The sequence below is a fragment of the Orycteropus afer genome, unplaced genomic scaffold (genome assembly GCF_000298275.1).
Source record: "Orycteropus afer afer isolate SDZICR_OR568_19922 unplaced genomic scaffold, OryAfe1.0 scaffold00123, whole genome shotgun sequence".
NCBI classification, from domain to species: Eukaryota; Metazoa; Chordata; class Mammalia; order Tubulidentata; family Orycteropodidae; genus Orycteropus; species Orycteropus afer.
The window spans coordinates 6,015,335-6,040,015 of record NW_006921710.1 but is presented as its reverse complement, the minus strand read 5'-3'; the positions used below and the strand labels follow the sequence as shown (position 1 = coordinate 6,040,015).

Here is a 24,681-nt window from a genome sequence, read left to right as displayed (position 1 = left end):
TGTCTACTTCTAAAAGTCTTTCCAAATGGTGAAATAGCAGAACTAAAGAGCCAGTCCAACCCCAGCCACATTTGCTAATGATTCATCACAGTGTTGCCTGATGAAGAGGGCATGCCACCCCCCACCTGGCTAGTGATCCAAGAACTCAACCACAGAGGGTCTGAGCAGTGAGGCACCCCTTCCTGCACTTCAACTTCCAGAGTCCAGCTAGACAAAAAAGCCAGCATAGGGGTCCAGAGCTCAGATCCTGGGGTTGAATCTTAGGCATTTACCAACTGTGTGACCTTGGGCAAGTCACTTGACCTTGCTAGGCCTCAGTTTTTTCATCTGTGAAGTGGGAATAATAACATGGCCCTCCTAGGGTCATTATGAAGATGAAGGAGATCTTCCTTGAAAGCACTTTCTTAGTCCTGAGAAATTACTGAGAGGGAGACTGAGGTTTGGAGAGGTGAAGTGCCTTATGTTCCCAGAGTCCCTGGTTCTCAGGTTCTGCCACCACACTGCATCCAGAGAGGCTGGGCACTGGCTGACAGCTGGCTGGAGTACTTCCCTTTCCCCATGCCCCCAGACAGAAGTCCTGGTGGGGACTATACAGCCAAACTACCTTCTTTTATTGGATTTTAAGTGAAAACACCAACCATGTCAGAGTTTCCAAGCAGACTCTCCTAAAAAGCGTTCCCAGACCTGGCCCTACACAGGCTGGGCATAGGGACTCCCAACTCCCTCTATCAGGTTTTGAGGCGGGTAGAGCGCCGGGGTGGTTGGGGCTGGGGGGGTCGGACTGTCACCTTGCTGGGAGTTTTGGCTGTATCCTGGGTGCTGTGCTGGGTGGGTGGGCGGCCTCCAGAGGTGAACAGGGCGGTCAAGGCATTCCGGGCGTTGATCGCACACCGGCGGCTCACAGGCCGGGTGGTGGGGCTGGGGTTCTTGGCCGCCTTGTATTTCTGGACATAGAGGGTGCAGGTGAGATCAGGGCTTCCTCCCTACCTAGTATGTTCCCGCCAGCATCTGCTTCCCCAGCCCCAGCCAAGACAGCACAGATGTGCTGTGTGACCCTGTGTGATATACTCCAGTCTCTCTGAGCCCAGCCTTTTGAACTAACAGCTTGACCTTCAACACCCCCTAGAACAGTAACAGAGAGAGTCCAGCCCCACCCTGGCTCTGATTCCTTCATGGGGCAGCTCCCAGTTAGAAGGTGCCAGGGCATAGAAGGGAGGTGGCCACTCGCTGTCCCCATCAGGTTGAACCGAGTCTGAGCCCCCAGGGAAGGACAAGGCAGGGCAGGGATGCCCAGCTCACCTGCAGGTTCTCAAAGTGGGTTAAGGACTTGCAGTGGGAGAGCTGTGCCCCTGAATTGCTGTGGTAGAACTTGTGGCAGATGCGGCAGACGTACCCCATCACGGGCACCAGGAAGTCCACACCTGTGGGACAGCAGGGTCTATGCACTTACATCCTCAGTGCCGGCCAGGTGTCCTGCCCTCCCAAGGGGCCCATCTGCTCCTGCACACTCCAGGTTGGAGCAGAAGAGATGAGCACAGAGGGACAGGCTTCCTGGCTGGAATGCTGCAGCAGGGATCTGGGGGAGCCCAAGAGCCCCGGCTCCTGCTGGCGGGCTCAGGGCTAGAGCCTTACCGTATGCGGTATTGGGGCTGTAGGTCTCCGAGCCTTTCCACTCTTCTATGGATATATCTCTGGACCTCATCTGGAAACATGCAAGTGTGGACCTTGGATCTGGCTTTCCCCCAGACCCTTCACAAACAGGTGGGAGGGTCTGGAATCCACCTGTGCTTTCCAACCCAGTCATCCCCTTGATTTCCAAGAGGGTATGCATAGCATTTTCTGAGCCTTTGCACATGCTAATCGTGCCTCCCAGAGTGCCCTTCCCAATTTGTACCTTCTAGGCCCTTGCAAATTTCACCTGCCCATCCTGGAATTATCACGATGTATATATTTATATGTTGTTGTTGTTTGCTGTCGAGTCAGGCCTGACTCATAGCGACCCCTCCTTGGGTTTCCGAGGCAGTATCACTATGGAAGTAGATTGCCCAACCTTCCTTCCGAGGAGTGGCTGGTGGGTTTGAACCGCCGGCCTTCTGGTTAGCAGTCAAGTGCCTTAGGCACTGTGCTACCAGAGCTCCTATATATTTACATAGTTGTGTAAAATACAGTTCCTATTAATAATAAATTGTGGCATTCATCAGTGCCAGCACAGTGCTGGCCTCAGGGGAAGAAGGAAGGGTCCTTCCAGGGCTGGGAGTATGGCCTTCAGCCCACCCACACCCACCCCCTATCCCTGGCACCTGTTTGCATAACTCTTCCTCAACCTCGATCTCTTCTTCTTCATCGTCCTCCTCCTCCTCCTCTTCATCACCCTCAAAGCACCCCACAGCATCCACCGTGATGAAGTGGTCCTCATCTTGACCAGGTATCTCCTTCTCAAGCATCTTCAGCTGCCCAGGGGAATGGGTGAGGGTCCAGATCAGCTCTGGGCAGCCAAGGCGCCACGCCTCACCAACCTTGCACCCCTAAAAGTTCCATTCCCTCCAGACCTGCTATGAGTTTGGGCTGGGATAAACCCCAACTTGCTGTGTGGCCTTGGCCAAGGCTCTGTGCCTCTCTGGGTCCATATCCTCTGAGGGAGCCGGGGTTACCTCCTTGGCTTTGTCCTTGTGCCCCTGGGACTTCACATGCTCCACAAACTTGCGGGGGGTCTTGAAGTAACGGCTGCAGGCGGTGCAGAACGGCCGCAAGGAGTGTTTGGCGATCTGGGAAAAGGAGGCCAAGTGGGTGGCGGGCAGCGTCCCCAGCTGTTAGCCTCTTGACGAGCGGCCCAGCAGTGCCTGGAGATCCCTCACCTCTCACCTGCGTGCCCATCACATCTGTAACAAGCCGAGCTGCTCTCTGCCCCTGCACTGGTGGGCAAACACATGTAGCTGGCTATGAGAGGGCAGCAGAGAGACAGGCCAGGGACAGAGAAGACACAGGAGAGAGGGCAGCACCCCATTGGTCCCTTGCTCCCATTGGACAGATAGGGAAACGGAGACCCAAAGAAGAAATAGGACTCTGACTGACTCATCTAGGAACCACACAATGATGATCTTTCAGAGACAAAGACCAACATTTATTTCCACTCCCAACCTGAGCGCCCTCCTTCTCCGGCCCTCAGCTTGGAGCTAGCACCCGCCAGTGCCTTTACAGCACACAGGCCCTCGCACCTTGTGGTCCTGTGTCCTGCGGTGTTGGATCAGGTCCCCCACGTAGTACACCTGGCAGGTGTTGCACCAGCGCCTGGGTGGAGGCTCTCTGAATAACAAAAATAAAAAAAATTACTATGTGACAGTGTTCTTACAAAGAGAGCAGCTCTCCCAGATTACTCCACAAATATAAGGCAATTGCAAATTAAATTCCAACAGGATCTTTTTTTGAAACTTAACAAGCAGAAATGGTTCTGAGACACACGGAGATAGCTCAGAGGGCAGAAACGCGTAGGAAAGGAGGACATGGGGACAAAGCTAACTATAAGGAGGAAGTGGGAAGAGAGCAGTTACGTTATGAGGATTGCAATCAATGTCATGAAACAAAATGTATATGAACTGCTGAGTGGAAAATGAATTTGCTCTGTAAACTTTGACCCAGATCACACACACAAAAAATGGTTCTGAGGTTCATCCTGACAAACACTTAATACCAAGGAAAATGTTGGGGAAAAATGAGATCTGAAGCATTTGGAACACCAGCCATTAAAATTAAAATCACAAGCTACAATAGTTAAAACTGTAGCATGCTGCACATTCCAACAGTGTATCAAATATAGATAAGCACTTAGCTTTTGACAAATGGATGTTGAGAAGCATAGATTATGCAATATTTTATGTCAGGATAGTTTGCTGTCCACTTGGAGAAGAAAAAGTTTGCCCTCTCACTTTCTGTTGTTGTTAGGTGCCATCGAGTTGTTTCCAACTCATAGCGACCCCATGCACAGCAGAACGAAACAGGGACAACTCAGGGACGCCCAAAGCAGCAGGCCAGAAGAGCAGGAGAAAGGGGACTAAAAGCCAGGAAGCCAGACAGAGGTACAGTCAGCCACAGGGACCCAGGTGGGGGTGATACGAGAGGTCTCCAACAGCAAGACAAACTTGTCTGTCGGTTTGTCCTACTGTGGTGACATGTAGACGAGAGTTTTGAGGCTGAGCCTCTGGTGTTTAAAACCCAGCGAGATGCACCTGGTGCACAGGTAACAGCCCAGCTTATAGACTGAGACAGACTAGGAAGAAGGAAGAGGCCATCCACTTCTCAAAGAATTGGCCAGGGAAAACCTTATGAATAGCAAAGAAACACTGTTTGGTACATTACTGCGCACCTTTAGAAATAGTCCGTTTAGGCTAAAAGGCTCTCAAAATAGGACTGGGAAAGAGCTGCAACATCTGAGTAAACCCAGCCTTACTCTCACTTCCTACTTTCACAATAAATTCTAGCTAGATAGAGATTTAGATGCAAAAATCAAAATCATGGACTTGGTGATTATTAGATCACGTCCTTGAGATAAAGCATGAGCAACAAAAGCAAACATAGATTTCATCAAAATGAAAATCTTTTGTGAATCAAAGGATATTATCAAGAAAAGTGAAATGACAACCTACATGGTAGAAAATGTTTGCAAATAGTATCTTTGATAAAGGTCTGTTGTTAGGTGCCATCGAGTTGGTTTTCAACTCACGGGGACCCCATGTGACAGAGCAGAACTGTCCCATAGGGTTTTCTTGACTGTAATCTTTATGGAAGCAGATTGCCAACCTTTAGGTTAGCAGCCAAGCTCTTCACCATTGCTTATCCAGAGCTCCTTGATAAAGGTCTGGTATCCAGAATATATATAAAGAACTCTTATGAATCAACAACAAAAAGACAACACAGTTGAAAAACAGGCAAAGGACTTGAACACATATTTCTTTAAAGAAGATATACATAGAGATAAGTTTTGATCTGGGTGAAGAAAAAGGCAATGTACCAAATGTAAGTGATCAGTATAGTGGCATTGAGGAAGAGAAAGACAGAGAGAGGTAGGTGGGAAGTACAGACAACAAAGATGAACCCTTTTGCACATATAGTACGGTGTGCTCAGTGAAGGCAAACACGGGTATATGGGTGGATAGATGGGTGGACAGGCTGAAATATTAGGTATCTATATGAAATTGCACCCAAGAACATGTATAGGGTTGGCAGACAGTAGTGGTCCAATAACTTTATGTGTATGATCTGAATTCCCAGGTGTATAATGGGGCTGACAAGGGGCAAGGTTGTAGTCACTGCTTGGTCACAGCCAGCTACCCAGAGGGACCGAGTAGTTGAACCTGTGGGCTCGGGACCAGAGTCACAGAGGACATCAAGCTCAATTGGCATAACATACTACACAAATCATTGTTCCACCTTCTAGTGGTGAGTAGCGACTGAGATCTTAAAAGCTTGCAAGCTGCCCTCTAGATGCAATGATGGGTCTCTCCTCGTCCAGAGCCAAGAAGAATGAAGAAAACAAAAAATTCATAGAAACAATCAGTCCTAGCGACTGGTACACCATCCGATCTGCAGCCTATACGACTATGAGACCAGAAGAAATAGACGGTGTCCAGCTACTACTGTCAACCACTTGGAAGAGGATCTTTGTAGGAGATCCTGGATAGACAGGAGGAACAATGTGGAACAGAACTCAAAATCATTTGAAAAAGAAAAAAAAGCGGGGAACAGGTTTGCTGGCCCGATAGAGCCTAGTGGAACCACTGAGACTATAGCCCCTAGCTGCCCTTCAGGTCTGGAATTGAATGCACACCTGTGGCTTCCAGCCAAGCAGCAGACAGGCATACTAGTTGAGCATTTACCTGAGGTAGATACACTCCTTGGAGAGAACAAGCAAGAGAGAAAGAAGGGCTGCTCAGGCACAGGGAGACAGCTCAGGGGGTAGGAGTGCATGGAGGGATAGACACAGGGAAGCGGTACCTATCGGGAGGAAGTGGGAGAGGAGATGTTGCATTGTGCTAAATTGTGGTCAATGTCATGAGACAAAGTGTATGTGATCTGCTGTATGGCAAGTGTATTTGCTCTGTAAATTTTCACCCAAATCACAATAAAAAAAGAAAAAGAAGAAGATACACAAATGGCCGACAAGCATAGGAGAAAACGCTCAACATCATTAGTCATCAGGGAAACGCAGATCAAAACCACAGTGAGATACCACTTCACACCCACTAGGAATGACGCTATATCCATATTGAAAATAATACGAGTGGTGAGGATATGGAGAAACTGGAACCCTTATCACTAATGGTGGGAATTACAAATGATAAAGCTGCTATGGAAAACAGTTTGGTGACTCCTCAAAAAATCAAACATAAGTATTACCACATCAGACCAACCCAAACCTATTGCCCTCAAGTCAATTCTGACTCACAGTGACCCTACAGGACAGAGAGACCTGCCCCATAGGGTTTCCATGGCTATAAATCTTCATGGAAGCAGACTGCCACATGTTTCTCCCACAGAGCAGCTAGGGTGGGTTCGAATCACCAAGCTTTTGATGAGCAGCCACCAGAGCTCCAGAATTACCATATGACTCAGCAATTCCATTCCTAGGTGTATGCCCCAAATGACTGAAAACAGGTACTCAAACAAATACGTACACAGGAATGGTCATAGAAACCATATTCACAACAGCCAAAAGGTGGAAACAGCCCAAATGCCCAACCACAGATGAATGGATGAACTAATTATAGAATATGCATACAATAATAGCGTATTATTCAGTAATAAAAAGGAATGAAGTAGTGATAAACACCTGGATGAACCTAAAAACATGCTTCGTGAAAGAAGCCAGACATAAAAGGTCACATATTGTATGATTTCATTTATATAAATATCCAGAATAGGTAAATCCATAGAAACTGAACACAGACGGGATTGCCAGGCGAAGGGGAAAAAGGTAATAGGAAGCGAGTGCTTAATGGGTGTGAGCTTCCTTTTAGGGAGATGAACATGTTTGGAACTAGACAGAGGTAGTGGTTGCACAACATTGTGAATGTACTAAATGCCACTCAATTGTTCACTTTAAAACAGTTCGTTTTCTGCTATATGAATTTCACCTAAAAAAAAATCAACCATATATATATATATATGTGTGTATATATATATGTATATGTATGTGTGTGTGTATATATATATATGTATATATATATGTGTGTGTGTGTATATATATATGTATATATATATGTGTGTGTGTGTATATATATATGTATATATATATGTGTGTGTGTGTGTGTGTGTGTATATATATATATCCTAAAGAAGTGAGAGCCAGGACACGAATAAATATATGAACACCCATGTTCATCGCAGCACTATTCACAATAGCAAAGAGATGGAAACAACCTAAGTGCCCATCAGTGGAGGAATGGATAACCAAACTGAGATACGTACACACAATGGAATGCTATGCAATACTAAAGAATAATGTAGAATCTGCAAAAGATTGCATAACATGGATGAACTTGGAGGACATTAAACCAATCACAGAAGGACAAATATTATAATAGTCCACTATTGTAAAAAGTCAAGGAAAGGTTTATACATGGAAAGAAACTTTTCTTTGTTGGTTACAAGGGACAGGAGGGAAAAGGAGGGGAGAGAAATTCCTAGATACGTTACACACACACACACACACACATACGGAAACCAATAAATAAATAAATAACCATATATTTAAAAAGGGAGCGGGCAAATATGTATATAATCTTAGGTTGGGAAGGATCTTTCTAAATGTAACACCAAGGCCAGAAATCAAAATGGAAAAAAATGATAAATCTGCATAAAATTTAAAACTTCTACACATTGAAAAATGTCACTAAAAAAAAAAAGAAAATCTTAAAATGTCAGAGACAAGGTGTGTGGTATCCCAGGCCAGAGCGTATCCTTTCATGGAGGCAGCTTGCTACAGAAGAACCACCAAACATACACAAAAACATATTACAAGTTGGTAAAAATACAAACCCTCTGCAAGAGAACGCACATACACATCTTTACATAAATGTCAGGGGGCTCATGGACCCCCCAGTCCGCTGATGGAGCCTTAGTAAGAACCCTTGTTTGCAGAGGGAGATTTAAAGACTTGGAAAAGATTCACATACATTGTGTGGCATGAGTCAGATTTTTCTTTTTTAAAAGATTAATTGTATAAACACAGAAAAGATCATAGGAGGATGAATATAGGCCAAAATAGAAACAATGTTTATCTCCAGGCAGTGGGGTTATGAGTAATTTTTAATCTTGTGTGTCCATGTATTTCTGTTATACAATGAACATTATATATATATATATATATATATAATGTTCATTACATATTTTATATATATATATATATATATATATAATATTCATTACATATATATATATAATGTTCATTTTATATATATATACATTTGTTGTTGTTATTTGCTGTGGAGTCAGACCCAACTCATGGTGACCCCTCATCGGGTTTCCAAGGCAGTTATCACTACAGAAGTAGATTGCACAACCTTCCTTCCAAGGAGTGGCTGGTGGGTTTGAACCGCCAGACTTCTGGTTAGCAGTCAAGTGCCTTCGGCACTACACTACCAGAGTTCCATGTATACACACACACATATACACACACACACACACACATATATATATATGAAATATATTTGTAATCAGATTTTTTCCCCCAATTGAAAAAGCCCTATTGACCACATAATGAGAGTACCAGGTATTAGGACTTTCAGGTTCTTATTGTTCTAGGTGAACCCTATTGACACTTGTGAACAAGTCCAGAGTGAGCTATGGAACCAACAGCTTGCTCTGGAGGGAGGTTGCTTTTAACTACAACCCAACTTTCTAACATTTTAATTTTTTAATGTGCATTTTAATATCTTTGCAATCAGAAAGCCCACTGACTGGATTATGAAGAAAATGAGTGGGGAAGAGGACTTGGTAATCAGGCAGCAACCTGATCCATTACTGTGCTGAGGCCTCTTACAAACAGCCAAGGCAGGTGAAGGCTTGGACAATGGAGCCCGCTCTCTGGGCACTGAGGAGCGATAGGACAGTCACCCTCATTGGCTAGGGTGATGGGCTCAGTTCTGGGGTCTAGCACTCCATCCCACTTGCGGGAACATCCTTTCCCATGGAGAAACTCATTCCTTGTGGCTGGGTAAACTGGCCCTGTCCACCTAAGGGCAGACACATGACCCAGGCCTGGCCAATCACAACACACCATTCCTAGCCACAGGATTTGCTCAAAAATGGTCACATGACCACAGCTGGACCACTGATCCTCTTCCCTGGGGTCACAATGCAGAGAGGCTGGGGTTAGGGGTGTCCACTGAGCAGAGAAATGAACCTAAGTGATGGTGTCCCTGGGCATCTTTAGAGTTACAGGTTCCAACTGTGTCCCTCACTTTCCCAATTACAAAAGTCAAAACACTGCCTGTTTTTGCTCCAGCTAATGTGAATTGGGGTCCTGTTACAACTCCAAAGGACCCATCTGATACAGGACAGTACTGATGTCCACATATTGGAATCATAGGTTGGGACTGGAGGTGTGGGAAAATGAATTCCTTGATGTGGACTTTTGCCTTGGGTCTCTGGAAAAACAGCTTGAGAGATTTTTCTCCTTGAACCACCTTTGCCCTCCCACTGCCTTTAAGTTGATTCTGACTCATAGTGACCCCCATTGGGTTTTCAAGGCAGTAAATCTTCTCGGAAGTAGATTTACTTCTTCCAAGTGGCTGGTAGGTTTGAACCACCAACCTTCTGGTTAGCAGTCAGATGCCTTAGGCACTGCGCCACTAGAGTTCCCTACCTTTGCCCTAAAAAACAAAACAGAACAAAACTCCTCATTGCCATTGAGTCAATTTCGACTCATAGTGACCCTCGTTGGGTTTCTGAGGCTGTAAATCTTTATGGATGTAGATCTCCCCATCTTCCTTCTGTGGAGCAACTGCTGTTGTTGTTGTTATGTGCCGTTGAGTCGGACCCGACTCATAGCAACCCCTCCTTGGATTTCTGAGGCAGTATCACTACGGAAGTAGATTGCCCATCTTCCTTCCTCATGGAACAACTAGTGAGTTTGAACTGCTGACCTTCTGGTTAGCAGCCAAATACCTTATCTACTATGCCACCAAAGCTTCTTCCCTTTGCCCTAGTTCTTTGAAAAAGCAGTTTGGAGCAGGGAGCACCTAGGTTATTTTCTGTCCCAGAGGGTTTGCTACTTTTGTCCTAGGTTAATTGACATTTCCTGGGTAACCAATTTGATACTTTTGAAACTTTTTAAAATCTGGCCCTGGACTGTGACTGGTCTATTTTGCACACATTGCAGGGACTAGTTGACTTGCTATGCAAATAGTAGCTTGAAAATCCATCAAATCAGATTGAGTCACTTGCAGGGATTGGTTGGTTTGTGGTCCTGCTGTGAGGGGCATACCTCAAAACTGACAAGGAGTTTGCTAATACAGGCATGCCCTGTTTTATTGCACTTCACTTTATTGCACCTCGGGTAATTGAATTTTTTACAGAATGAAGGTGTGTGACAACCCTGCATCAAGCAAGTCTATTGGTGGCATTTTTCTAACAGCATGTGCTCACTTTATGTCTCTGTGTCACATTTTGGTAATTCTCACAATATTTCAAACTTTTTCAAAGGGTCCTGTGGCAGAGGTGGCAATGATGGTAGAAAGCTGCTGCTAGGAGAGCAGCAGCAGGGGAAGTTGCTACACTGGCTATGAGCTGGGCCAGTTAGGAGCAGAAAGGCCAGTGGCAGGGTAACCAAAGGCAGAGAGGCCTGCATGGCCGAGAGGGATTGTGCACAGCAAGGTGGGGCCACGCCGGCTAGCATGGCCAAGGCAAGGTCCTGAGAGAGATGTTCTGTACTGAAAAAGGGAGGGATGTGTTCTCTGCCTCAGGAGAGACTTCCAGACCTTGCCTGTGTGCTTCCTGATCCTGAGTTGTTTCTGTGACTTCCAAGTCGATTGTGATCCCATGTTATAGCCTGTTACTTCCCTAATATACCACATAACTGTGAGTGTGGTTCTGTGAGTTGTATGTGGCCAATGCACTGAGTTATCAAACCCAGCAGAGAAGTAGAGAGGGCCGTGAGGGAGAACAAACGGTATCAGAAATGGCGAAGAACTTGGAGAGTGGAGCTATGTCTGACTTCTACCTCACAGGAACCAGCTTTGTGCTGATGCTGATTCTTATCCCTCGGGAATCTAGACAAGTCCTGATGCTGCCTTACAGGAGGGATATTTTCTTTTCCTTTGTTGTTAATGTTTAGTGCAGCTGAACATGGACAGATGTGAGACACTGGCACTGGTGGCATGCCCTAGAGGACACCAAGATGGTGATGCCAGTGAGGATCTATGGCCTTGAAAACTACTTTTCCTTCCGTTTAACTGCCTGATCCTTCACAAAGCCTGTCTTGTAGACGTCCTCATTTCTGGACCTCTCTCCATCCCAGTAAGCCAGGCTCCTCCCTTCTGGGCTCCAAAAGTGCCACTACCATAGCATTTTCCATGATGGATTGGGAGGACCTGATTTATCTTCTGCTCCCATTGGACAAATCTGTCCTGAAAGAAGTACAGCCAGAATACTCCTTGGAAGTGAGAATGGCCAGACTTCGCCTCACCCACTTTGGTCACGTTGTAAGAAGGGGCAATTCCCTGGAGAAGGGTTTCATGCTTGGTAAAATGGAGGGTCAACAAAAAAGGGGAAGGCCCTCAACAAGATGGATTGACACAGTTACTGCAACGATGGGCTCAGGTACAGCAAGATCATGAGGCTGGCACAGGACTGGGCAGTGTTTTGTTCTGTTGTACGTAGGGTCGTTATAAGTCGGAGACGACTCGACAGCACCTAACAACAACAATCCATCGGACGTGAGCTCTGGGAGGCCAGGACCCCACCCCAGATTCCCTAGAATGTAGCGTGGGATCAGCCCAGATTTTCTGACTGTGTTGGATAAAGGAAGGACAGGCAGCCTATCTGAAGGACGAATTTTTCCTCTGTATCCCAAACGCTCTCCCCTAAACTTGTTAAGAGCCTGGGTTACAGCCTTCCAGTTTTCTTCCAACATAATTAATTGCAATATGCAGTTCTGAATCCTACCTTAACTTGACATTGCATTATAGGTATTTCCACATCATTACATATAGTCCCACAATTGTCCTCTTTATTGGTTGTTCTCCCAAGTGAACACACTTTAATGGATGCAACCAATCCCCCAGTTTTGGATATTTCAGATCATTTTCAATCAAATTATTATTATTATTTACCATTATATTGCTCCTACAAGGAACGTATTATGATAAAATTTCTCGTTTATGATTTTTTAAGTGTAATTCCTGGGTCAGCAAGTGGGAGGTGGTTTAAGGCTTGAGAACACACTGCAAAACCATAAAAGGAAGCTCTTTTCACTCAGTGAGAGTGTCCTTGGAGAGAAAGCAAGAGAGCTCCCCATCACTGGAGGTGCACAAAGCAGAGCCATTTCTCAGAGGCCTATCAAGGGCCTCTCCCAACCCCTAGTAAATGGGAACTTCAAGCTGTGACCCCTTTAAACTCTCACAGCCCATCCTTGACCACTGATTCAAGGGCCTATGCAGCATGGGGGTGGGTTTGGCTTGGTCTCCATAGTGTTTGTGTGCTTTAATTCTGAACTAACTGTTAACATCTTGAAATTGGGAGATTTCACACATAAATCTGGGTTTGTGGATACTTCTGAAAAAAGTGAGAATATGGAGTTATGGGAATATGTCCCATGAGTCAGAGTCTATGTCACCTAGGTGGCCTGAGCCAACAGTATCCAGCTCTCACACTGATGATGCCTCTCAGCCCCTACAGGCCTGTGGGACTACCCACAGGGTCAGGAAGGATCCTCCAGCTTCCCACGGGGCCTTCTCACATGAGAGGTGACACTTCCAATCGGCTGAACCCTCCTGATAATGAAGCAAGGAGAGGCGAGGAAGCTCTAACCTTGGGCAACAGGAGGACCCAGTCCTAACCAGTGTGCTTTTCCATGGCTGGGTGAGCACTTACGCCAGGTGTGGTTGGTCACATTCTTCCTGCCTGGACAGGACCTTAAAAGACTATCTAATTCATGAATTCCAATACTATACCCATCACTAGGCCATCTTACAGATGGGTAAAGCTGAGGTCCTAGGTATGAAGCGGTCTCCAGGGGAGGGCAAAGCTTAACTCAAAGGTAGCTCTTGGGGATGGCAGATTCAGAGCCCCTCTGGAGATTTCAGCCTTTTCCACCCCATGAGACTGCCCACTTTCCAGCACTGAGCCTCTGAGACACTCCCCCCAACTCACTCCTCCTCTCTCTCCAGGACGTCCCGGGGCACGGGCAGCAGGGACAAGAGGCAGGCTTGGCTTGTGTGCTGGATCTCCCCAAGCCGCTGCTGGTGCTGGGCTCCTGCCATGTGGTCCTGGAACTCCTGCAGCAGGAGGAAGTGAAGGATGGGCTTGAGGTGTGAGCCCAGGGCAGCAGGCAATGGTAGGGTCTGGGGAGGAGAATTCAAACCTTACCCTCAGAGCCACCCAGCCACTGCTGTGAGACCGTTACTCTCACGACAGCCCAGCACAGGCCAGAACAGGAAGGTAAACCAAGGCACAGAGTGAGTACCCACTAGCCAGAGCTCCTACCCCTCCTAGGAAGAAGCTGGCTGTGTAGAGGGAAGACTGTGTGAATACATCAAAGAAGATGAACAGCCTGATTAATTTCCAGGTCTCCATGGCTCTGCTTGGAGCAAAGCAGAGAGTAACAGGAGTGAGAATATCCACAGTAGTAAGAATACGAGTATCATGCTATGATTAATGCTGCATGAGAATGCTCACTCTGGGCCAAGACGGGCTCATGACTTCAATGTCAAATTCCTGACTCCTCAAAACCACCTGATGAGGCATCTAACTCATGAGGACACCGTGACAAGGTCCACACAGCTGGTCAGGGGCCCAGCTGGATTTGAACTAGGTCTGCCTGACTCTAAAAACCTATGTTCTTGACTGGTCAGGAAATGTTTTCAGAGGAAGTGAACAGCTTGCAGGGACAGGGCTCACAGGGCCTAGTGTGGCTACTCAGGCAGCTATGGAAGGGGCAGGCTGGGCATCCCACCCAGACCCCACCCTCTGCCCCACCCACTCCGCCCACCCACCTGGGGCCCACAGTGTAGTACCTGCTGACTGGTGCAGTTGGCCTTACAGATGTAGCAGAAGAACTGGAGGGGCTGCTTGGAAGGTGTGCTGCCAGTGGGGGTGGTGGACGTGGTGTCGCTGGGACGGGGCCCAGGAGTCACGGGTACAGTGCTAAAGGCCCGACTGTCACTGCTCTGCAGGATGGTGACCTTCAGGGAGCCCCCGGCACCCCAAACCTGTACCAGAAGCAGGAGATGAGCTACCACCAACTGGGCCCTTCTGGTAGGTCAGCCCCAGTTTTGGACAAAGCACCATCAAATCCAGTCTGGTCTGCCTAAGCACCCCAGGTTTCAAGGGCTGCCATCCCATTTTGCAGATGGGGAAACAGGAAACAGGGTGGGCCTAAGGTGGTCTGGGGCAGACAGAAGCCATACCATTGCTGGGTTCTGAGGCCCTCAAGTCCCCAGTCCCCCAGGCTGGGCCCCCAGCTGTCACATTAATGTCTCTACCCACCCTGAGCATCTCTCTAGCTCTTTTTTCACATTCTCCCAAATCCAGGCTGCCGGCTGGTTCCTCCTGGCTCCCCTCCATGCTGACTTGGGCATCTGCTGGCCCTGGAGAGGCCTCCTCCAGCCCTGAAATGACAGATGTGCACTGTTCCCCAGAGTCTGTCTCCCACCCTAGATCCAGAGAGACCCAAATCCAAGAGCTGCCTTCTCTGCCCACAGCTGGCAGCTTCAAGCCTCTAGTGTAGATAGCCAGGGCTTGGTTCCAGGCCCAGACCTCAGTCTCAGGCTATACTCAGAGTCAGAAAGTCCCAGGAAGGAACAAAGGGTTCCAGCAGAGCTGCTCCAACACTGGGGTCAGTTAGGGGCCAGAGCTCACTTACTTCCTCCTGCTTCTACCGTATCCGGCGGCATGTCTGGCACAGTGGCATGAACTGGAACTGGTGGTTGCTGTGGTGCTGGCCCTGACATCTGTGGCTGGGTCTGAAGCTGCTCCTGGGTCTGCTCTGGTGGCAAGTGCATGGGAGGCTGCTCAAGTGGCTGTTCTCGTGGCTGGGCCCTTGGCTGAGTTTGTGTCTGCAGCTGTGTCTGTACCTGTGGATATGTCTGTGTCTGCACCTGCTTCTGCAGCTGTGGCTGTGGCTGCTCTGGGGGCTGTGAAGGTGCCTGGGGCTGCCCCTGGGGCTGCACCTGTGGTTGCAGAGGCTCTAAGTGCTCTGGATAGGTCTGGGTTTGTGCCTGCTTCTGCAGCCTGGGCTGTATCTGGGCAGCCACTGATGGCATCTGTGGCTGAGTCTTTCGCTGCACCTGGGTCTGGATCTGCAGAACCCGTGGTGAGAATCGTGGTGGTACGTGGGCTTCCAGAGGCTCGGGCAGCAGCTCAGGGGTCTGCGTCTGCTTCGGGATTGTCATCCGGGCCTGTGGCTGGACCTTTGCCTGCAGCTGCCCAGGGGGCCTCTTCTCTGTGGACTCCTCTGAGCTAGGAAGGATCAAGAAGAATCAAATTCATGTCTTCCCAGAGGGCCAGTGGAAGCTCCCAAGAAAGAGACTCAAGTTCCAACACTCGTTCTACCATTTCTGAGTGGGGGATCGGGGAAAGCCCCTTCACCTCTCTGAGCCTCAGTTTCATACAGGTGAACTGGGGAGAATCACATCTCCCAGAACTTGCTAATATGTACACAAAACTCTGTAAGCCTGCGTACCCTCTGAGGTCTCAGATGCACAAATCCACCCTTCCACCTGGCCCCATGGCCTGGCCTCCAGGTTGGGCTCAGTCACAATGAAGACACCAGCGTTGGTTAGCGGCCCTCCCAGGTAAAGTGCCAGAGGCTATGGCTCTGAAGAGCTCTGCCCTTTTCAGGAATGTGAGCATAGGGTACTTACCTTTTCAACCTCTTGGCTGGCAGCTCCAACCTCTCACAAGGCTCTGGCTCTGGCCTTGAGGTGTGTTTCTCCTTAGTGGTGCCATCTGGGCAGTGGGGGGACTCCTGACCTAGAATGGAGGGTAGATGAGGGACCTGAATGCTGTGTTGGACACTTAAGAGTGCTAGGAGATGAGGCCTGGCCTCACCACACACCCCACCCCTTCCCTGATCTGAGAAAGGGAGGGTACTCCACCTGCCTCCCACATCTGCCTCCGTTACCCACCGACGTGGCACATGCCTGCCCCAACCCATGTCCCCTCTGAGCCAGCAGCCTCCGTCTCTCACCTTCTGGTGTGTCAGTTCTGGCCTCTGTGGCTTCCTCAGACCCCTCTGGGGGGTCTGACTTGTCGTCCATGGGCATCGTCTGAGAAGAAGAATCCTGCTTCCTTTCAGAACCCATTTCTGATATCTGGCATCCACCCTTGCAAATGCAGCTTGCCCAACAGTGGCTGCACTAGTCCCCCAGAGGATGAAGGGGCCCGGGGGACTCTGGCTGGCCTGGCCCCAGAGCTGCCAAGCGGATGGTCCAAAACACCCCAGAATCATCTAGGAGGGTCCTGACTTCTCCACCCCCTTCTTCATGAAGCAGCCAGAGGGATCTTTCTAAAACACAAACTTGATCATCTCTCTCATCTCTTTTGGGCTTAAAACCCTCCTGTGCTTCCTGACATCCTGGAGTTCTCCCTGTCACTACTCTCAAGCCCCCTTACTAACCAGCCTCTGCCCCGTTCTCCACTCCAGCCTCATCTTACCCCACTCTCCCCTCAACCTCTCTGGTCATCCAAAGTCCCAGGCCTCTTCCTGTCCCCAGGCCTCTTCCTGTCCCCAGGCCTTTACCCAGAGCTTCAAAAGCACTTCTTACAGGAAGCCCTCCTGACCCCAGGCTAGGTGCAGACTCCAAGTACAGGTCCCCAGAGAACCCTGAGCCATTTTTCATTATCTTAATTAACTAGTTGTTGTAGTATTTGTGTTTCAGGTCTCTCCAGCCCACCCCCAGCCCAAAACCAAGAATTCCAGGAGGGCCAGACCACAGGTCTGAATTCCCAGTAAGTTCTAAATGAACACGTGACTTTGGTCAGTGCCAGGCCTCCCCCAGGAATCCACCTGCAGCCTCTTTCCCTCCCACTAAGTCCGAGGGGTCAGCAATGAATAGGGGACAGCAACCTGGGTATTGAGTAAGGACTCCACACACCCTTCAGAAAGTACCCAGCTCTCACCCTGCCCCAAGACTCAGGCACTGTGCTCCAGCTGCGTGGCCCAGGGCAACTCCCCACCCCACTCTCTGAGCCTCAGATTTCCCACAAGTAAAACAGAGCAGGCAGACACCAGACAGTCCTTAAAGGACCATGTTACAATAGGCCCTATCAGAAGGTGCCAGGCTGAGGTCCCTGTCTAGAGGGGCATGCCTCAGAGCAGCCAGGAAAGAGGATTCTGCCCCCAGCCCTGGAACTGAACTCAGGAACATGGTGTGTACAAGGGGCTATGGGAGTTTCAGGGACAGGCAGTCTCAGGGAGGTGCTGCCTTCTGCCAGTCTCTGATCCTTTCTGCGATGTCAGTGAAAGGCTCACACTGGCACCTTTAATAACTCAAGGCTCCAAACACCAGCTCATTGCAGAGGCTGTAGGCTCAGAACCTTCAACTATTAACAGTGTATAGTTTAGGATTTTATAACATCATCTCATCCCAATTACATTTCTTTCATTTCTATGCATGATTAGCCATACTGGTTTTGCATTTCAGGCAGTGGTAGAAAGTGTCCTTTTTAAATAAATGTAATTGAAAAGAAGCCAGTTCATTGAAAGCTGTGCTATCTCATACAGTAGCCACTGGCCACACAAGGCTTTTGGGTCCTTGAAATGTGTCCAGTCCAGCCCATGTGCCAAAGTATAATGCATACAGAATTTTGAAGACTTAATACAAAAAAAGGAAGACTGTAAAAATACCTCACTAATAATTTTCATTAATAATTTATCATAATGTTAAAATGATCATATATTTGATGTAGTGAGTTAAATAAAATATATTAGTAAAACTAATTTCACCTGTTTCTTTTTATTTTCAAAAAATGTGGTTGCTCGAGAATTTTAAATTATGGACAGTACTGATTTAAAGGGAAATAAAACAAAAATAAAAACCAGACCTACTACCATCAAGTCGATTCCAACTCATAGCAACCCTACAGAACAGAGCAGAACTGTCCTATAGGGTTTTCAAGGCTGTAAATCTTTACAGAAGCTGACTGCCTCATCTTTCCCCTGCAGAGTGGCTGGTGGGTTCGAACTGCTGACCTTTTAGTTTGCAGCCCAATGCCTTAACCAGAGTACCCACAGAGCTTTTTAAAGAGAAATATTAAGTAAATAATAGCACTGGTAGTGTTTGACATGGCAAAAATCATGTTAGGATATGGGAATGTTTGAAGTTTGGGGAACACTAGACAAGTCAGATGTCTTACTTTACAGATGAGGAAACTGAGGCATGAAAAGGGTGTGTGACCTGCCCAAAAGGCGAGCTCACAGCCAGAGTGGATGGAGCAGGCTGATACCCAGGTAGCCCCTCTTCCCCTCCCATCCCTACCTGCTCCACCCATCTCCACTCACCTTGTGACTGGGGGTAGTGGATGACGGGGTACGGGCCTGTTTCTGGGAGGTCCTCCCTGAGAGGTTGATCTGGGAAGGGTTCATGGGGAGCCCAACAGGAGGGGGGCCCAGCAGGGACTGGCGAGTGGCTTGGGGAAAGAATTGTTGTAGATTTGGGGTCGCCAGTTGGGGGGGTGTGAGGCTGGGGGCTGTCAGGTTTGGGGTTGCCAAGTTGTAGCCACGGAAGTTACCTGTGGGTAAGAAGAGGGATCACAATTGTGGTTGGTTGGCAGAAATGAGTGTCAGGGGTCAGTCACCCAAAGCATCATGGGAACTTAACAGACAACTTTGAAGGGGGGCATTCCCTACTCAAGGAGCCAGAGATGAAAGCCAAAGGGGTCAGTCCCACTTAGGCACTGGTAGTGAAGGAGGCCTTAGGGCTGGTTTTCTGCTCCAACTGGAGGACAGGGGTGAGGTTAAGGGTGGGACGCTACCTTCTCCCCCTCCAGATGTCTCCCTGGTCAGCGGCTTGACTAGCCCCAGCAACCCTGCTCACCCTCATGTACGCTTTAGGGTATATGCCTTAGGGTACATGAAAGACCAAGTGCGAGGCCTGTAAGGAGAACCAGCAAGATGGCTAGTCCCTGGAATAATGAGACATCCCCACACGTACCAGCAACCCTTCATCCAAGGCCTGCTATGAGCCAGGCACTGTGCTAAGTTCTTTCCACACATGAGCAGTCATTAGGGGTAGGTTCTATTATCTCTACTTTACTGGAGAAAACAGAGACACGAAGTGGAGGAACAGCTTGCCAGGGTCTATGAGAGGCAGTGCCGTCTACCTGCTGGCCCCAGCCATGATCCAGGGGTCCTCCTGACCCCTCTCTGTGTCCCCCCATTCAAGCTATCACCAAGTTCTATCAACTCTACCTCCTACATCAACTCTTCCTAGTCTGGCTTGCCCTAGCTCCACTCTCACCCTATCTTTTCCAAAGCCACTTCATCTCTTATCTGAACATCACCCACAATCTTCCCACAGACCAAAAGCAAACAGTGATCTTTCTAAAGCCACATTCTGACCATGTTTCTCCCCCTGCCTAGACCCTTCCATAGCTCCCCGATGCTCGGGAATGAAACCCAGTCCTCACCATGGAGGTCCAGACTAGTCCACCTCTGACTCTTGCCATTCTTCCTACACATACCGCAACTATACCGTAGCCATATTCCCCCATGCGTTCCTCAAACTTTCCTGGTTTCCTTTGCCTCTGGGCCTTGGCACATGCTGTTCCCTCTGCCTGGGCTATTCTCCTCTCACTAACTCCTCCTAGTTGTCTTTCAGACCTTCCTTTAGGTGTTTCTCTTCCAGGAGGCTTTCCTAGCCCCACTCTATATCTTGCCAGCCCCCCTCTATGTCTCCACAGGCTTGGGGCCAGCTGCACAACCTCCTTGTCTGCTTCCAGCTGCTCACCACCCAACCTCAAGGGCAGGCTCCTCATCCAACTCAGCTCCACACCTCCGGGGAGGTCCAACACTCAGGAAGCTTTTGAGAAATGAAATACAGTTGGAATGATTGCACCAACACACTGAAGTGCTTCATTGTGCTGGGGTGTGAAGCACAGGGGCTAACAGCATGAATCAAATGTGCTGTGGGAGCTGGGTTCAAATCCAGACTCTACTGTACAAGCTCTGTGACCTCAGGCAAATCAGTCTCTCTCCTTCTCAGCTTCAGTTCCCTCATCTCCAAAATGGGGACAATACTAGTGCTTGCCTCACAATGTTTTGTGAGGATTCAGTGAGATATACAAATGTGCCTGGTACATAGTAGGTGCTTAATTAACATTAAATTAAAATAAATGCATATAGATCACATAAATACCTACCTATGTATACAGAGAGAGCCAGCACACTAGCTCTTAAAAACAGTAAGACAAAAGATGGAACACCCAAATAGAAAAGTGGACAAAGGACATGGACAAGTCACAAAAGTACAAATGTTATAACAGACAAATATAAAAGGTTCAACAGCACTAGCATTCAAAGAAATGGAAATTAACATATTAATGCTATAGCTTGTCTTGACAACCAAATTAATATATTATATACATATATTAAAAACAAAAAACATATAATACCCAATGTTGATGTGGGCATGGTGAGACCGGCACTGTCATACGTGGCTGGTAGCATTGCAAACTGGTCCAGTCCTTTGGGAAAGCAATTTGGCAACACTTATCAAAAGCCACAAAACATCCATCTCCACCCATCATTCTACTTTTGGGAATCCAGTCTAAGAAAATAGTCTCAAACATCAAAAAGATATTCATCCCAGTGTTATTTAAAATAGCAGGGGAAAAAAAAAGGAAATAAATAGCTCAATTGTCCAGTAAGAGGAGAAGTTTTGGGTAGGCAAGTGAACATACCCTCAATGGTATTAAATAGCTATTAAAACCCATTTTTACAGAGACTGTAAACTCATATGGTAAATGATCCAATACATCTGGTGAAAAATACAATACAGCCTTCCACTTATGATACAACCACAATCATGTCCAAATTTCCAAGACTGTGCCTAGAAAGAAAATAGGAGGAAATATACCAAAACACTGACCGATGGTATCTTCAAATGCTGGTTTGAATTTTCCTATAGCCTTTGTTTATATCTTTTAATTTTTCTTCAAAGAGTACAGGGCAAGAATGTATGTATACATTGTGGGTCTCTGTGAGTATTTTCAACTTTCCATCCATCCATCATTTGCAAGTCAGCTCCCAGGACCATCCACCCCCACGTAGCTCTAGCAAGACTGAAGATTAACAAGGCATCGTATCTTCTGATGAGGCAGGATGGTCTGCTGGCTAAGATCACAGCTGTGCAGTAAGACGTGGGCTCTAATTCCCATTCTAGTCAACACCTACTCACTGTGTGACCATAGGCACATGACCCCTTCTGGGTCTCAGTTTCTTCATCTGTCAAATGGGGATGATGGCTGTATCTACCCCTATGATTGTCAGCAGAGTCAAAGAGTTCAGTTTGAAAAGGCCTCAGCACAATGCCTTGCCCAGAGGAAGCTATCATTACTGTTAACAGTCTTGTGGGAGGGTCTAGGTCTGAACATGAGCTGGCCCCAGATCACTGGGCCCCAGGATTACTCTTTCAAGGGGCTGAGGGATCAGAAGTAGCATCCAAGAAGGAAGAACTGAGAAGCTGCTCTCCACAAAGGGAAACGGAGGCAAGGATACGTGTTTAATGCACAGGTCTAGAGACGCCCACTTAGACACTGGAGATCAGCAGATCCAGGACCTGGTCTAGCTCACCCACTTCAAAGAGTATGGGGAAAGAATGTATATATACATTGTGGGTCTCTGTGTTGTACGACCCAGGGAGAATGACTTCCCTTCTTTGGGTCTTAGCCTCCTCATGTCAAATGGGATACCAAGGTAGTGGTGGTGTGTGCTGTCGGGTCCATTCTGACTCACAGCAACCCTATATGACAGAGTAGAACTGTCCCATAAGGTTTCCTAGGCTGTAATCTTTATAGACGGGACCCTGGTGGTGCAGTGGTTGAGCTCTTGGCTGCTAACAGAAAGGTCAGTGGGCAGAAGAAAGATACAGCAGTCTGCTTCCATAAAGATTGGCAGCCTTGGAAACCCTATGGGGCAGTTCTACTCTGTCCTATAAGGTTGCTATGAGTCAGCATTGACTCGGTGGCAATGGATTTAATGTTTTTTTAATCTTTACAGGAGCAGATTATTAAATCTTTTCTCTGGCGGAGTGGCTGGGTAGGTTTAAACCACTGATCGTTCTGTTAGCAGCCAAGCACTTAACCAGAGCTCTTTGGGATGCAGAGAAGGGTGGTCAAAATACTCCTTTCCATTCATTAGCTTATCTACTCTGAATGAGAGGTTAAGTGCACTGAGCACTGCCCATGACGGCAGCACCATGGCCAAGGGCTTGGCTCTGTGATCACACAGACCTGTACTCAGCTGAGTAATTTAGGGACTTTCACCTCTCAGTGTCCTCCTGCGTAAAGCAGGGAGCTGAGAGCAGTTTCCTCCCAGGGTTATTGGGTGGATTGGATGAGATGTAGTGTAAGGGGGCTGCTGGGAGCTACACTGAAAGAAGCAGGAAGGGGCCCAGCACCCTACCTTGCAACTGCTGTAAAAGCAAAGCTCTCTGCAGCATGGAGCCGTTGAGGAGGGAGTTCGAGTTGGTGCCCTGGAAATTCAGAAGCTGCTGCTGTGGCTGCTGCTGAGGGAGCCCCCTGTGTGTTGGAAAGCGGTGTCACAGGGCTGTTGAGGAGCCCAGACCCTCCCTCTTCCCTGACCTCTCTGTGCCCCACTAGAGCAGACAGAGGATTCCCTTGGGGGTCAGAGTTGAAGATCCCCCAAGCCTCTAGCAGGGATGACCCTGGGAGAAAGGACTGTGATGAGAAGTCCCCAGGACGTGGATCAGGGGTCGCCCACCCCCAGTGGGGAGCTCACCTGCCAAGCGCCATGGGTATGGGGGCTTGTGGTGGGGACTGCTGGAGTAGCTGCTGGAGCTGCAGCAATTGCTGCTGGTTGAACATGGCCACTGGGGGTAGAGAGGCAGGTAAGCGAGGGTCTTGCCATGGTTTGGTTCAACCCTCAAATACTGCCTGGTGAACTTCAGGCTACACTCCCAGTCGCGCCAAGAGCATGCTCACATTCGCATGCCATCCTTTCAATACTCTCCAATGCTGCCAGTAACAACCCCACTCAAGCAGCCTCAGGCTAATTTACCCAAACCCTGTCAATAGTCCTCCTTCATATCCCCAGCTCCAACTCCAACTCTAGGGGCTCCATCCTTCCAGGAGAGCCTCCCTACCCCCATCATTCTCCACCAATCCTGTCCCGCCGCCTGCCCCTCCCCACTCACAATTCTTTTGTATATTCCTACCTTCTCCCTTCTGCCCTATGTTGTGTCAGTAAGATCAACGACCCTCCCGCCTCACTCCAATATGCTTTCACTTTCACCCATGAACCAAGTAGACGTCCCTCCCTCTCTACTCCAATTCCATTCTTTGCGTGCCCTCTCAACTCCCCAGCCCCCACCATTCCGCTAACTCCTTCTTCTTCAGATAGAGACATTATCCGTCAAATCCGAAAACCCCAGCAAGCCCGCGAAACCCGTAGCCTGCGTTCAAGCTGTCCCTAACTCTCCCCCCCTCAAGTTCCCCGTACCTCGTCTCTCCGCGCGCCTTTTGCCACGGGAATTGCACAGCCTCCTCCCCGCACCCGCTCAGCAATCGCGTCGCCCCCTCGGGAATCGAGGGCTGCAGGCCTACCAAGCGCAGGCCGGGGTGCTCCCGCTCCGGGGCTCCCGGGCTCCCCGAGGCTCCGCCGGGCCCTGCCAGCTCAGAAGGCGCGACCGCGGGCCCGGCCGGGCAGCGCCCTCTGAAGGACCGGAGGTCTCCGTGCCGCTGGCAGTGCCGCGAGAACCTTCCCCGCGCACGGGTCACGCTACTCCGGCCCTAGGCAGAGCAGACACTTCTCCGCATTCAGAAGGGGTGACTCTGAGCCCAAGGTCCGTTTGTATCCGGGAGGGGTCTGTCGTCAGATAGGGCCACCGTAGGGGGCTTCGAAGAGGACTCTTCTCCAACTGACCTTCTCCCGGCTGTCCAGCGAGCCGAGAGCCCTGCGCGGGGCTGGGGTGAGAGGGGTCGTGCAGGCGGCCGATTTGCATTCCGGACTGAGGCCTGGTGAGACTGCGCCCAGCCAAGGTTGCACATCCCAGCAGAAGAGTTTGGCCTAGAAAGGGATGGGGTGGTGGCTCCTTATTAGATTTGGCTCAGGAAGGGATGTTGTTCTTGTTGTTGTTATGTGCCGTCAAGTCAAACCCGACTCATAGCGACCCCTCCTTGGGTTTCCGAGGCAGTATCACTACGGAAGTAGGATTGCCCAACCTTCCTTCCGAGGAGTGGCTGGTGGGTTTGAACCGCCAGCCGTCTGGTTAGCAGGCAAGTGCCTTA

The 24,681-nt window shown here is 48.7% G+C and overlaps 1 protein-coding gene across 1 annotated transcript; it reads right to left on the bottom strand.

Annotated features, from left to right (window-relative positions):
* Positions 1–728: 728 nt before the first annotated feature.
* Positions 729–23,259, bottom strand: CIZ1 (CDKN1A interacting zinc finger protein 1). Its single transcript, XM_007944282.1, has 16 exons — positions 23,174–23,259; positions 22,838–22,953; positions 20,827–20,898; positions 18,716–18,945; positions 16,403–16,496; positions 16,077–16,185; positions 15,077–15,672; positions 14,701–14,822; positions 14,229–14,423; positions 13,366–13,490; positions 3,216–3,303; positions 2,652–2,765; positions 2,301–2,450; positions 1,633–1,702; positions 1,300–1,421; positions 729–944 (listed from the first exon to the last, which is right to left on the bottom strand). Exons 1-16 carry the CDS (start codon positions 23,257–23,259, stop codon positions 729–731), a joined length of 2,505 nt encoding a protein of 834 aa, XP_007942473.1.
* Positions 23,260–24,681: the final 1,422 nt, after the last annotated feature.

What these genes read in the sequence shown, in the direction of transcription:
- CIZ1 (XM_007944282.1), bottom strand. Translation starts at nt 23,259, where the DNA reads ATGTTCAACCAGCAGCAATTGCTGCAGCTCCAGCAGCTACTCCAGCAG. An exon ending in CAGCCCCAATACCGCATACG is followed by an intron (nt 1,422 to 1,632) that starts GTAAGGCTCTAG and finishes GCTGTCCCACAG; the next exon opens with GTGTGGACTTCCTGGTGCCC. An exon ending in CCCACTTTGAGAACCTGCAG is followed by an intron (nt 945 to 1,299) that starts GTGAGCTGGGCA and finishes CTCTATGTCCAG; the next exon opens with AAATACAAGGCGGCCAAGAA.